Consider the following 15515-nt stretch of genomic DNA (forward strand, 5'->3'; position numbering starts at 1 on the left):
GATCACCTTTTTAATTACGTATATAGAACTATGAACAAACACATGATTTTATTAAAAAGCACTATTAGTATGTTTTTCACCTTGCTTATAGAGTAATTATATTAATAATGAAGTTTTAAAATTTTGACCTGAATGGAACCGGACGAAGTATAACTACATGAGTCATTTCTGTGACCCGCATAAATAATTCCTCAGCCATTTCTGCTACCCGCATAAATTGCTCGATATTTCGTACAATGTATACCGTGGAGTACTCTCATCATTTGCACTTGTCATGGACTGTGTGAAATAGATTATTTTGAAACAGATACATATCCGTGGTCCAGGATGATCTAGCAAGTGAGGCAGAGAGGACAGACTCTGCTCTGGCCAGGCCTTGTGTGGCCACTTTGTGCGAGCAGATATGATACTCATTATCCAACATTGATTAATATAAAGTAGTATGGCAGAAATTAAAAATATCCCATGCACCAAGATTCTTGCTGTACCAGCATCAGGATGATGTCGTAGTATCAATGGGAACCGCGATATATATATACGAGTTTAGATAGGAAAAAAAATGGACATTGTGTATATATGAATCCTACAAAATATTCTCTAAGAGGTTCGCACGTAAAAATCGATTCCATCCAAAGACACTAGGATACAATTAAGCATCAGTACAATGATCAACACTCAAAGACTTTGCTGGAACACAGGAGGAACTCATCACACAGCAGCAAGGTTGCAAAACCGGCAATCACACAACGGGTGTTTATTATAGCAGAGCTAATCTAAACCGCTTATGTTTTTTAATTCAATATATCATATCTATTTATACCCACAGCGATTACTGATAGTAGAATATATTTTTGTCCATTCGTAAAACTCTATATTTTTATTTAATAGTATTATACTACGGACACTATAGTCAAGGCTTATCATAGAAAATAATCTAAATCAAAAATATGAACGGAGTTGCAAAATATCGGAATCAATGAACTCATTTGCCGAATCAGAAGTTACGAGAAAAGACCATTTCTAGCTGAAGTCACCAGGTACCATATCCTGTTGCAGTCAAGGACAGACTCCACAAACTCTAGATTTGCTGCTCGGCCTCTATGAGCTCACCGCCGCAGCAAATGCACGAGGTTTTCCATTTTCACTAAATTTGACGCTCATGAGGTTGTCCGATGCCAAATTTGTCCTTAGCCTTATATATCCATGTCACTTGAGCAACCTTTTCGGTGGTATTTTTTTGCGATATATTTTTACGTTTACCATAACTATTTTGATATAAATGAGTTAGAGAGAAAAAAATAAAGATATCCATGCATGGATGACATGGATATCGGGAACTCACGGATATGCATAACCGATATAATCAGGTACTCCTCATCTACTGAGCACTATGGTGTTCTTTCGTTCTCAAGTGTCATCCTTAATTTATAAAACATTGATCCAGTAAAAAAATTCAAAATCCGTATGATGTATATAATCTATGTTTATTATCCTTAATATATCTCACATATCAATAATAAACATCCACTTGGACTATCTTAGTCGTATTTTCATAAAGAAACAATGTCATGTTCACGGCCAGTAGCACATGGTGGAATAATACTATGACGTACATACATGTACAACTTCCTGAGACAATATCTACATTTGATACTCTTTTTAATAGTATAAGATAAGATGTAATCGCGACTTAATTCCGTTCCCTTCCAAAATAAAGGTCCAACATATATGTCACACTTATACGTACGTGTACACACGATCGATGCATGTGTGCAGCAGGTTGCAGGTACACGTCATGGTCGGTGTAACACATGCCATGCAGTTCCTGTACATGAAAACGAGGTATGAAACAGGTTGACCAAGAAATCAAAATGATCGTAGCAATTAGTGTTGTGTGTGTATCGATCATTTCATTTAGAAGCAAGCTAGCTAGCTAGCTGACATATTGATCACTAGCGCAAGCATGTTCGGCATCGGAACAATCTAGCCAACCATGTATCTGATGATACCAGTTTCTAGTGTAATACAATCTACTCTACGCATATATATAGCTAGAAACTCAAGGTTACTGCCACTTACCACTAAGCCTGCTAAAGGCATCCACAATGTTATAAAAAATAGGTAGTAAGCAATAAAAAAATCCTTGCTACCTGGTAGCATACCCTGTGAGAGTTGCAAGTTACTACAGGTTATAGTGCTACTACCGGCATGAAGCAAAAAAATAAAATTTTTGTGCAGTGCTTATGACATAAGTGAGATGGTGTGGTGTTTCTTACCGCATACAGCAAATAAACTAATTATTATTTTTAGTGGACCCTACCTTATTTCTTCTCCTCACGTAGCACCATTGTGGTGCTGTTTAAGAGCTGGTAAAGTCTGTTCACTAGACCCATTCTAATACCGAGTTAATTGGGCATGACAAATTGTGCATGCCCTAATGAACTTCAATCTAATCTAAACCCACTCCAATCCATCTCTTCACAAAGTAATCTACCAAACCAACCCACACCAATTATTACTACACTGGACAAGGTCACCTGCGACGGGCTCAAACCCTCAACTTTAATGGGTTTATGCTTGGTCAGTGATCAGTGGTCACGGGGCACTCACCTTTGACGGGTTGTAGGCCGTCAGAGCTTACGCCCACCTCTGATAGGCATGTAACTAGATGATCGTCAGAGGTGCTAGTCTCCGCTACGAAGATATACGGAATTTATTAAAGTTGATCTGAAATTTATTTAAGATTTTTAAATTTGTTTTCTAAATTGCGATAAACTAATTACACCCCCTTTGTTTTTTCACAACAAATCTTTTTTCACTAAATATTTGTTGAAAAGTAATTTCCAAATTTTTATGCAGAACTTTTTTACAATAAATCTTTTTATTTTAATAAATTCATAACAAATATTTAGTAATTTATTCCTTATTGTTTTTACAACTCAAATAATTTGTACATAAAACATTTCTAGCTTTTAACAATATACCAATGACATTAAAGTAATTTTTACAGTAACTACCGGTCAAACTAACGATCAACTGGAACGGAAAGAGTAAAATGCAATTCCCTTGTTTGTTCCTCTTTCATTTCAACCTGTACGTAGCTATATCCATCCCTATCCTCTCCATGCAAATGCAGCAATTAACCCCACATACCAAGCAAGAAAACCCCACACACACCACTGCAGAGACCAGACCAGCTAGCCACTGCCCTGCCCTGACCTCTCTATTTATACCCCCCTTGAGCTCCACTGCTCTCCTCACACTCCTCTCCCTGCATCCACAAGAGCTTAGCTTCCTCCAACCTCCAAGCTTTCCAACTCCTAGCTAGAGCCTAGAGCTACCTCTCTCTCTCTCACTGTCTGAAATCTGAATATATATATAGTGATCATGGTGAGCTCGCTGAGGCTGAGTGAGATCTCCAGGAAGTGGCACGGCGGCGGGACGAGCAAGGTCAGCTCCCCGACGGCGGCCGCGGCGGCGTCGGCCGCGTGCCCCAGGGGCCACTTCGCGGCGTACACCCGCGACGGCAGCCGGTTCTTCATCCCCATCGCCTACCTCGCCAGCGACATCTTCCGGGAGCTGCTCAACACGGCCGAGGAGGAGTTCGGCGCCCCCGGCGACCGCCCCATCGTGCTCCCCTGCTCCGCCGACCGCCTCGACCAGATCCTCGCCGCCTTCCGCGGCGCCGCCTCCGCCAAGAAGTGCTCCTCCTCCGGCGGACGCAGCGGCAGGACCAAGACTTGGTAGCACAACACACACGCACACATATATATAGCTCGCTCTCAACTCTCTCCGATTGATTCCAGACTAAATCTAGGTATTTGTGATCGATGACGACCTAATTATTCTGCGAGATTAATTAATTCCTTCGAAACTTGTTGTTGTTTTCATTCAGTTTTTTTTTTTTTGCCTATGCACTCCTGCTTAATGCGTGCCAGTATGTGTGCACGTTACATGCGTAATGTGCATGTTTTCAGGAGGGTATATGTGTAGTTGCCAACTTGCAATCCATGATGTAACATCTTTTCTGTAGCTATAGGCTCTCTATTCTTGCATGTAGTACTTAAGTAGTACGTACTCCTGCTCTAATATGAGCTTAGTTTGTACTTTGTAATAATCATGGTTCATATTATTGCTGTAACATCATATCAATGTGTGATTGCAGTTTCTATATATGTGTCTCTGTAATTTATTTGGCACCATTTATTTTTTTTAATTTTCTTCTAGTTTTATGAGATAAGAGAGTAATAATGCTGATGAAAATGAGACTTTCGAGAGAATAATGTCTCTCTCTTTGTTGGCTTGGTAGTACTAACAGGTACAGTTTATTCCCAGCTGTACTACATGTGAAAACTACGTATTTTCAATCATTTTTCTGATATATACCTCACACCGTACGTTGTATTTCTCAACTTGCTAATTATTTTGTAGGAATATGGGTAGTAAAATTAATGGACGTCAATTAAGTTCCGACCATGTGCACTACACCATGTCCTAGAATTCGCATCTGACGGCCGTAAGGAAAGATTGATATTCATATTTATATATGATATTTGGACATCTGTTTACTCGTGGTGAAAGGAAATTGCAATCTATTGGGCCTGGTTAGGTTTGAAATTTAAAAAAAATTGCATATATCCGGTTGGATATAGTGGCCGGTAAAAAAAAGCCTTCTCTAAAAAGATTATAGTTACTTGCAAATTCCATTCCACACATCCTTCTAGTTTTGCTAGGCTTACTGTTGCAGTTAATATAATAATAAATATGCATTTGAAAAATATGTATCTATTTCTTTCTATGCTAAAATTTAGTTCTAATAATTTTTTAGACTTCCTTTAGAATGGAGAAACTTTAAAGGAATTTTATGAAAGTGAACTAATCCTTGTGAAATTCATATTAAATAATTCATGCGTTTGAAAGAATCCATTGCGCCGGAATGGCAAAACATCATTCTCTATGTCGGTTTGTGCATGACAGAATGGTTTGTTGGGCTGTATGGTCCAGCCAGACTAAGAATGGAGTGATAAATTGAATTTTGTGATTAATATATATGCCAGGGCATGTTTAACTTATATACACACACACGTCAGTTATATGGCTAGCAAGATTTCAGGTGATACATTGCCTTCAGCGAGGAACAAAGCACATGGGAGCTGCCTGCCCTGACTGACCAACAACTAAACCCAAGATCAGAGCCCAAGCAGTAATTTATCCACATCATCCACACTGACATTTATATATATCAATACATGATCTGCACTCATTCATATATGTACATTATTTAAGGCACATTTTCTGTAGAATTAATTTCACTATCCTAAATGGATCAATTTTTCTCCTCTTCTTGGTTTTTTTTATATTTTTGAAGTGGATACATGATGGGTAGAGAGAGAGAGGAGGAGGGGGGAGAGATAGACTTATGGGGGTCATCTAGGAATGTGGTTAGAGTGAGATACCATTTAATATTGTTGCTGGTGTGGTTTTCCTTTCAGATTTGTAATTGAAGCACTGTCGTTTGCTTCTGGCTGGGCCGGTCCCACCTTCACCATTCAGGAGAGGAACTGTGTTGGCACAAAACAGGGCACGTATGGATCACCACATCGACATGTCCAACTTGGGACTATGTATACCGTGGTAATTAATTATTGCAATAAAAATGTGGTTGGATGTGGGGTATATTAATAATCATATTGCTGCTCTGTTTTTCTAGCTAAACTAATGGCCATATTTGTTTTTACCGAGAATATATTTTGATAAAAGTTACAATTAGTTACACATACACAGAATACACCATCCTACATACACACGATTATATGACCTTAGATGTCCTTTGAAATCGAGAGAAAAGGGTTTCTTACGAGAATAGACATGCTCACTAAGGCTATGTGCAATAAGGACATGCACAATGCAAGCTCTTCGATGGAGTGGCTTCAGGGAAAAAATACATGCCACATAAGACGAAGCTACACATAGGATACTTATCTCACAGTGCACGATGCTTCACATGAGTCCCACGAACTATTTTTTTATTTTTTTTCCTTTTCCCTCTCTCTCGGACTCTCTAGAGAGCTCCCTCTTTAGTATCCTCTCTCTCCCGGCAACATAGCGACGGAGCTCGACAGCGCATGTCAAGGTCGGCAGATATCGGCGGTGGCCACGTCGAGGGCGAAGCTCGGTGGCGGCGCACGTCGGGGGCGGATCTCGGGGACCGTTGGGGCATCGGATCCAAGCGGCGGCGAGTCGGGGGGGGAGGAGGGCGGTGGTTGGCGGATCTTGAGGACGACGTGTCCTGGCGACGCCTTTCCCGCGGCAGAGCTCCACAGATCTGGCGACAAAGCTTCGTCCCTTTACTGCTTTTTAGCGACAAAAAGCTCCGTCTCTCTCCTCCCTCTGCTGCTTTTTGGCCTAGGGCACACGTGCTCTCTGCAGGGTCCGTGGAGCTTCATGGGGCACGGTCTATGCGGATGTGGTGAGCAGGCTCCGACGTGGTGGGCTAGAGTCATGACTCGTCACGTTGGAGCACTGTGTATGTTCTAAGATGCTAAAATAAATGGAGATGGATCATTTTTTTGGCACGGTATATGTACACGCTTAGGTTCTAAGCCCGTGAACCTGCTTATAGGCCAATTAAGCGGGTAGTCCATCGGGTTACCCACTTAATTGGCATATAAGCGAGTTGACGGGCCGACCCACCTAGACCCTTATACACGCTACACATGGAAAAAGTTGTGTTGACATCTTTTTATTTTGTCATAAGCACAAGAAATTCACCTAAAGCTATGCGATGTATGCATGGAGTCATTAACCACCTTGATCTTGAGAAGCTCCTAATCAGGATGATAAAGAAAGAAAAACCGGCTAGCAGACTTGGGGTAAAAACATGTCTCGTTTGGTACAAATATATAAATAGATTCCATTGAACCGTGAGGATGGACAAATTATATATAGCACAAACTAATAAAAATGGACAAACTAAGGCAAAAAAAAAGGTAAAGGTAAAAAATTGAAGAACAATTCAATTTGAGGATTTTGTACTGTACGTTGGTTGTTCTAATTGAACTGGCCATAGACCATACTGCCTCTGCACATCCTATTAATTAAGCTTAGCGATGAATTAAGACTTAACACAACTTTTGGCCCAAGTAAGAAAATACGATTACTATCTTAATTGGGCTCGGACTCGGGGTTGGCAGTCTAATCATTGCAACACCACCGGTTAGACCACCGTCTGCCCATCTCAGAAGCTTAATTTAATCTTTTACAAAATTTGTTCAAACATTCTATAAATTTGTTAGTGAAATCTGGGTGCCCACAAGGTATTCCTAGAGAAGCTAGCGATGCTGGACCAAGAGCCAAAAGCCATGCATTCCGGCCATATTCATGTTTAGCCAGTAGTTATAAAACACGGAGGCCTCCGTTTCATATTGCAAGACTTTCTAGCTCTGGCTAAATTTATCGATTGATGAATGCATTTATTTTATATATATATATATATATATATCTAGATTCATTAGCATCCATATGAATCTAGACAAGGCTGGAAAGTCGGAGTGTCATTGCTAACCAGCATTGCTTCAATCTTAACCACTGATATTAATGTTTCGAATGTTGGATATGACGAAGAACCTTAATACTTATGTTCAATTATAACATAACACACTTTGATATATAGTATAACGTCTTGTTTAGTAATTTGAAAGAAAACAATGGAGGTCAAAGTTTAAATATATATAAATATATAATATCTTGTACTTGCTCTGTCCAAAAATAACTTTATTTTTCATTCATCACGTATCAACAAATACAAAAGCGAAAAGAGTAAAATACCCTTCACATTAACAAATCCCAATATAACTATACTCTACCTTATCTATTTCCAATGTATTTAATTATTTTCTTATAATCTCTAATGCAATGGTTACTCAAAAATAAACTTTTTTAGGACAAACTAGATTGTAGGTTTTCAGATGCTCTGTCAACAATAAATCTTGAGAAAAACAGGTTGTATTGCACATGCCCTCATGGTGAATGCGATTGTGCAATTCAGATGGATGAACATCAATGACAAATCTTGGCCAGGTCGGACCCTAGAAGGCTAAGTATGCACCTACACATTTGGGAACCCATACCATAACCCCTTTCCATGTGTGGGCATGCATTCAGGGAGTGAGGGCTCAGGAGGCCCTGGAGTCAGGAGCATCACGATCTTCTTTGCATGAAAGTGACACCACCTTAGCTATATATAAATAAATATATATATATATATATATATATGTATGTATAGGAAAATTAGATCTTTTTACTATAGGTTTATTTACTCCCTTCATCATGTCTATGGTGCAGAATCACACCTTCATACTTGTTTCTATTTTCATCTACTAGAAAACATAGACATTGTTAAATCTTATATAAATGATAGAAATATATGTATGAAGTCTTTTACTTTTTTTCTGCTGGTTGAGAACAAAAATATGTATAGAGATGTTTCTGCATCTTAGACGGAAGGGAGTAACTACATTTGGCAGTAGGTTATAGGTTATATAATATATATATATATATTTGTGTGTGTGTAACGGAATTGGCAGCTGGAACATGAAAGGTGACATTTTGTCGTGGTTCCTTTGATCGTTGATTGAGAAAGTCGATGGCAACTCGATCACAAGGGCAGCATGTGCTCCCTCGACATTGGAGACGTGCATGCCTTAGGGCCATTTGTTTCATCTTAATTCCTACCTAGCTAGTTTTTGCCCCCTCTAGCTCTTTGTTTTTTGCTGGAGGAAATTACAAGAGGACTATATATGTCACAGCCCTGTTTTTCCTTTTTGATGTAATGGAGGTGAATGCCAATGGAAGATGTATTGTTTAAGAGTTGTTTTAAGTGCTCCATCTTACCTCTCGAGAGGTATGACACTTCTATGTAATCCTAACAGTTGATTATTAGGTTTTATTTTATTAAATAAAAATTATCCATTCTTTCCATTAATATGTCATCACTAAATAAGTAAGCTATTGATGCACATATTTACCCTACCTTAATCATGCATACCCTTTATTAAAGGATGTATAGGATGCATACATCCTTTCAAATCATGCGGGCATGCGTGCCATTTGATTTTCAAACAGAAAACGAAATAATGGAACAGCCTAAATATTAAAAGTAATAGGAGATATGTTATCCATATTTTTTTAATTTAGAGAAAAATCATGATTATATATATTTGAAGCCTCTATTTGCTATTGTGTTAACAAAAAATTAAAATGTTTGACCTTTTTAGATAAAATAATATCTATATTGTTCCATACTTATTTTTAAACCGATGTCAATAAGTGCCTCAGTAGGGAGGCTTGAGGTGGTGGAGAGGCTTGAGGTGGTCTAGATGCCACCCTCGGCAGTGAAAAGGGCATCACTAGTGGGGAGACCGCCATCGACGAATGCGATGGAGAGGATGCCATCGGCGTGGCTCGGTGGAGAGACCATCATCGGTGAGCCCGACTGCCACAGCCTTATTAGAGTAACCACTAAGATATGTAACTTGGGCTCTCCACCATCACATACGATTTGTCATCCACATTGCATATGATGCCTATTCCCAACCGGAATGAGTGTAACTACATTGGAATGAGTCCTCTAGTTATGATGTTAGAGCTCCTAGACGTCGATGCATCTGTCTTTTGCTTCTTAGATGCATGATTAGCATTGTCCTCACCCATATTACTAGCTGTAGGAGCATCTTGATCCATAGTATCATTTGTTTAAGTGGGGACGACATGCTAAAAATCTTGGACTCAAGATAAAATATTGTAGCATATTCATGTTTCCCAAAGACTACATCTTGGGTGAAAGGCAATTGATCTCTATTCATCATACCAAGTTTGATTCTAACTGTTCCCATCCTCCAAAATGTGAGCATATCCACTTCCAAAGTATCCCCATTTACTATACAAATAGCCCAAAAACAAGATAGCGATACCAAGCATGAGAAACTCCGGTGAAGTTCGACAGTTGGTCACAGTATGAAATTTATGTAATTCTAGATACTCATGAAAAGGCTTGAAATATGATCAATACGCTCCAGCCAGAGGGGATGCTTTAAGCAACCTAGTATCACAAAACTGACAATTGAAGACATAGCCCATTGCTCAGCTAAGAATAATTATACCTTTCTTCCTAGGTGGTAGTTCAACTTAATAGTCTCCGCCGAAACACTAGTATATCAAACAGCTGGAAAAATTAACAGCATTTCTTATAAGCCTGGAAATTTGGTGGGGATTGTTGGAATTATATGGGCTTGGCCCAAATTAACTCCATTAAATTTCAAGGCCCACAATTAATGTTAGGTGGAACCAATGTTTAAACACATATGGGAAACTGACAAGGAATTAATTCAACTTAAGTATACTTCCATCATATATGTATTGAGAGGGTTGAGGAACATAGATGGAAATAAAGCATGCGTGTTGAGCTGGGTTAGGCCGAACCGAGCCGCGATGAGTGTGAGCATATAATCCACCTGGATGCATTCTTTTTTTTCCAGATTAACATCTCCTCCAACAACACATTAATTACAGTTTAACTCTGTCTCCCCATCTTCATCCTCATTTTCATGATTATATTCCTGACTCGTCTCTCTGGTGATAGAAAGTTCACACATCTAACAAAAGTCTTACTCTTGTGTTTCTTTTTATTGTCCCTAGTTTGAGTAAATGGTGTGCATGAGTACCTCTGACGAGCAGGTCTCTAAAATTTCATTCGTTTGAATACCTGCATAGGTAAACGGGCGATCAAGTTTGTAGGAAACACTTTGGGATGTGACTACTATACGATTGACTACTTCCTAGTCCACAACATAGAGATCAACTAGTTCCACTACTTGCTAGTACTACACTCGACTACTTATACTACACCATGTCGACCACACGATAGAATGACAACAGGAACGACAATGGAAACAACAGCAAGGGTGCTAGCTAGTGCTACATCTAGAAGTTTCTCCTTTCAATTTGTCTTACTTTCTTTAGTGTTAAATATATTTGTATGCATGTACATGTTTAGCGCTATCATTGGATCACACATATTCATGGTATTTATGTTTATTTCTATAATTTTATAGATTAAAATATGTTGAATATTCACTACATATCCTAAATAATTTAATTCTGGTAGTTAAGAAAATCGATGCGCAATCACAGTATGTCATGTAGCTTTTGTAAAGAGTTTGTAAGTTTTTTTTTTCACAACTCTTGCAGAATCAAATCATGTTCCAAAAGATCCTATGATCTAACTCCAAAGATACCTCGACAGGATCAAATGTTGAAAACCTAATTAATTAAGATCCTGCATGATTATCTATCAAAAGGACATGCAATGTACGAATTAGCAAGGCGCGTGATGATTATCTTAAATTGACAGGAAAAGAAGATGTATAGCAAAATTAAATGTGCCCGCTTATTAGAGGAAAGCGAACTGTCCGTGTGGTCCACACGGAAAAGCCTAGCAAACCGTCTTTATTCAACTGCGTCTGATCCATTCTCCAATCTCCATCATTTGATGGCCAAATGCAACTACCATGTTTGATTCCATCAAGGAATCCTAGTCATCTAGGATAAATTGATCCATTAGAGGAATATTTTGTGTAATTTAATTGTATGATAACCATGTTTCTTGTAATCTTCTTTACACATATCTATTCCATTTTTCAAACAAAAAAAATATTTACGATCGACGGGTTAATTGTGTCCTTGGACCTGATCATAGGGCTGCAAATATAGTGAGAAAGAGATCGTTTTAGGTTCTGGAGGACAGGTGGGAGATTATTTTTATTTTGTGAAATATTTAAGGGTACACACCGATGCATGAAGAGATAAAAAAAGTTAAAGATGGACTTTAAAGTTTATTTCGAGAGATGTCTATGTATATTTTTTTTCTATAAAATGATTGTCATTCAATGGCTCGAGAAGCATGCATGCCACTAATAATCTAGTGGAGAGTAGCACTCTAGAATGGGGGAAGCATCCACTTGCGTTCATGTGATGTAATAATAATGTAATTAATCGAACTAAACAATTACCAAAACCAATCCTCACCAGAAAAAAAACAAAATTACATTCTTTCGGTCCATATATATAAGATACAGCAGTATGGGTGAAAACGGTTGAAAACAATCGGAGAACACTCTAAATCATTTCCGCAACCATATTTTTCGTTGAAACGATAACCAAAAAACGAAAACGATATCGAAAATATGAGAAAATCGAAAATAGATCGGTTTAATCAGAAACATGGCGGCACTGTAAACTGTAGCAGAAAGCAACCTCTACACATATAAAAATGATAGTGCCCTAACCCTAGGGCACAATGTGGACCGAAAATATAGGGCGAGAACCAGCTTTGTTTTCAAGACGTGGACGCGCATGTCGCAGCAAATTAAATTGCATCGGAGACAAACATACTGTTCATGATATGGAACACGGATATAACTTTACCGGTGTGCATAATTGCTGTATAATTACTGTCAAGTGACTGAAATCTGTCACGCAGTGCAGCAGGCAATCAGGATATATAACACGTACTGCCTGATGGATCCAAGATATATGCAGCTTTGAGCTTAGCCGTGCGTATGTCCATTGCCCAATCGACGATGGAACCATCTAGTGTTATTTTTCCTTTTTTTTTAACTTTGGGACTAAACTTCGATACTTATTTCTAAATCTGATTTTTTTACCACACTATAATTAAAGTGGTGTGGCTAAATAAGATTGTAAGGGTGTGGCTGAACGTCACGCCAGTTTCTCGTGGCGTGACCGTGTTAATGGTCACATTGACGAAGATGGCATGTCAAAAAAGTTTAGATCTCAAATTAAGCTGTGAAAGGGTTTTGTTTTAAAATAGAAAGTAAAAATGTCCAGATATTGAAAAAGATTCATCATTGACAAAGCTTGGCAAAAAGCAACAACGACGACGACGACGACAACAACAACAATAACAATAATAATAATAATAATAATAATAATAATAATAATAATAATAATAATAATAAGTTTTTCTTTCTTGCCCATGTATCAAGAAGATTACTATATAGGTTAACTGTTGGTACTTGATGAACTCGATCCAAACTCTTTCGAAGTCAACGTGGACAAGGCATGATTAGAGCAGGTACAATAGCAGGCTATAAGCCAGCTATAAGCATATTTTAAAGAGATAAGAGGGGAGAGAGAAGAGAGGTGGGCTTATAATTTATAGCTAGCTGCACATGGGCTCCAAGACAAAATATGTGTATGACATGTGGGACCGTGTATTGATGTTTTATAGCTAACCATTGTATGCATTGGCTATTAGATTGGCTATAGATAAATTAGAGCTAGTAGTTGGCTATACTATTGAACTTGCTCTTATGATTGATCAGATCCTGAAGAAGTATGCGTGAAGAAAAAAAAAGAAAAGAAAAGAATTAGTGCGCATCCTGGCAAGTGATCTGATGCACAGTGCAACCAGATTTCTTGCCCAAATTGAAAATCGTAGCAGAAAGGAACCTCTACATAATGAAATAACCGTAAGTCCAGGAGCATCAATTCAAACTCCACTGAAATACTAACAAATACTCCATGCAAAATATATGAATAATGTGCCTATATCATCCGTATTTCTTGACTTAATTACAAATTAACTACTCATCATCAAGATTAAAATAGTATCACCAGTAAGGCTCTAGGTGTTTAAGCTACAGTAATCCATGAAGAAACAAACCAAGCAATCAAAAATATTTTATCAGAGATTTTTTTTTTCTAGGTGTGCTATTACTGGTTTAAAAGGTAATGTTAAAAGATAGACTACGAGTCTACAATTAAAAATCCAAAAATAAACCCTTCAAATATATTTAAAATTTTTAATTTTCACTGTAGCTTGTAAGCTGGCAAGCAAAACATGAAGACCCTCTTTTGTTTAGACTTATAAACTGGCTTTTACACCGAAAAGCATAAGCCTAAACAAACGAGTAATTTATTTTATTGGGTTTTTTTAAAGTCGTCAGTCACTATTGTACTTTAAAACCAAAAGCTACCTTTTCTAGCTTATTTGGAATAAATTTAGCACCTTGCCATTAAATTTAAATTGAATTTTTAATTCACCACCTTATAAACCATATAAGTCAAAAAAAAACTATCTTAAAAACTTAAGCCTATGACTAAACAAACAGGACCTAAAATTAGATCACTCATACAACACATCATCTCTACAATTCCTCCAGCACATTAATTTTTAATCTGTTTCTCCTCTTGAAGATTAATTGTGTAGAGGTTACCCATTGTATGAGGGATGGCTTATTCCCTCTTTCCTCTCACCTCTCCTCCACCCTACCATTTTAATCCTAAGTAGGCATGACATCTTGGGGCGTGTGTTAAAAGACTTATATTACTTACTCTGAAGCAGTATTTGGTACTTAAACTAGTATTTTTCTATGCAAACTATTGCTTTCATGAGAGGAGAAGAACGCAAATAGATACTTTATCACATGGCTACCAAGGGATGGCAACACTTTATATGTGAAATCTTTGCCCAGGATCATCAAAACATTGCCCACACTTCAGATTTCACTTATAAGTTACTCCTTCCGTTTCGTAATATAAGATTTTCTAGCATTGTCTATATTCATATTCATATGGATGCTAAAAAATCTATACATATATATAAATTATATATATTCATCGATGAATGAATTTAGGTATGGCTAGAATATGAAATGGAGGTAGTAATATATTTCTATCAACTTGTGGCATGCATGAGTAGACAGAGTAATTCCTAAATGAGGCTGCAATCGATATGGTAAAAGTTCTATGGTGTTGGCCAATCTTCCAGGTGTTATACAACGGTAATAAAGAGCACAAAACCTTGATCAAAGACAAGTGTATATAATACAGTACAACAAATTAAAGGAAACATCACAAGAACTAGCTAGAGTAGCAGTAGTTTTCAGTGTGTAATGTTGCATTAATAGGACAGAAAACACACAAGTGCCAATGCAAGTGGTTTATATAAATAACAGATATTTCAGAGGATATAACAAAACTGTAGTTGGCGATTGCTTTCGAGTCATATATAGACAGCCATCACCAGCAAAGAAGCAACATGCAGAATATAGGGCATGGGCTTCCATGAACTAATCACTATCAGTATAGCTAGCTCATTCGAAGCTAAATTAACGAGGTAACGACCAAAAGTGCACTGTAGCTATAATGCAAAAGTGCTTCCGTATTCAGCATCTTAATTATGGGAAAATGGTATCCACACCACATGGACATGCACATCAACCATATACCAAGGAAAACATCATAATCAAGAGAAAGCTAGCAAGCTCTTTCTGAAATTCTTCCACCAGAGCCAATGCAGTGAGGAAGGTATGAAATCAAAATTTCTGCAAGGCAAAAAGGAAAATCATACTGCCTCCATCCCTAAATATTTGACGCCGTTGACTTTTTTATACACGTTTGACCATTCGTCTTATTCAACTTTTTTAAAAAAA

At 37.9% G+C, this 15515-nt stretch overlaps 1 protein-coding gene across 1 annotated transcript; it reads left to right on the forward strand.

The window, feature by feature from the left end:
* The first annotated feature begins 3285 nt into the window (after nucleotides 1–3285).
* On the forward strand, nucleotides 3286–4137 carry LOC102705827 (auxin-responsive protein SAUR68-like). The gene has a single exon (XM_006657624.2). The coding sequence runs from the start codon at nucleotides 3388–3390 to the stop codon at nucleotides 3745–3747; it is 360 nt and encodes a 119-aa protein (XP_006657687.1). The 5' UTR covers nucleotides 3286–3387; the 3' UTR covers nucleotides 3748–4137.
* The last annotated feature ends 11378 nt before the right edge of the window (nucleotides 4138–15515 follow it).

The sequence above is a fragment of the Oryza brachyantha genome, chromosome 7 (assembly GCF_000231095.2).
Source record: "Oryza brachyantha chromosome 7, ObraRS2, whole genome shotgun sequence".
NCBI lineage: Eukaryota > Viridiplantae > Streptophyta > Magnoliopsida > Poales > Poaceae > Oryza > Oryza brachyantha.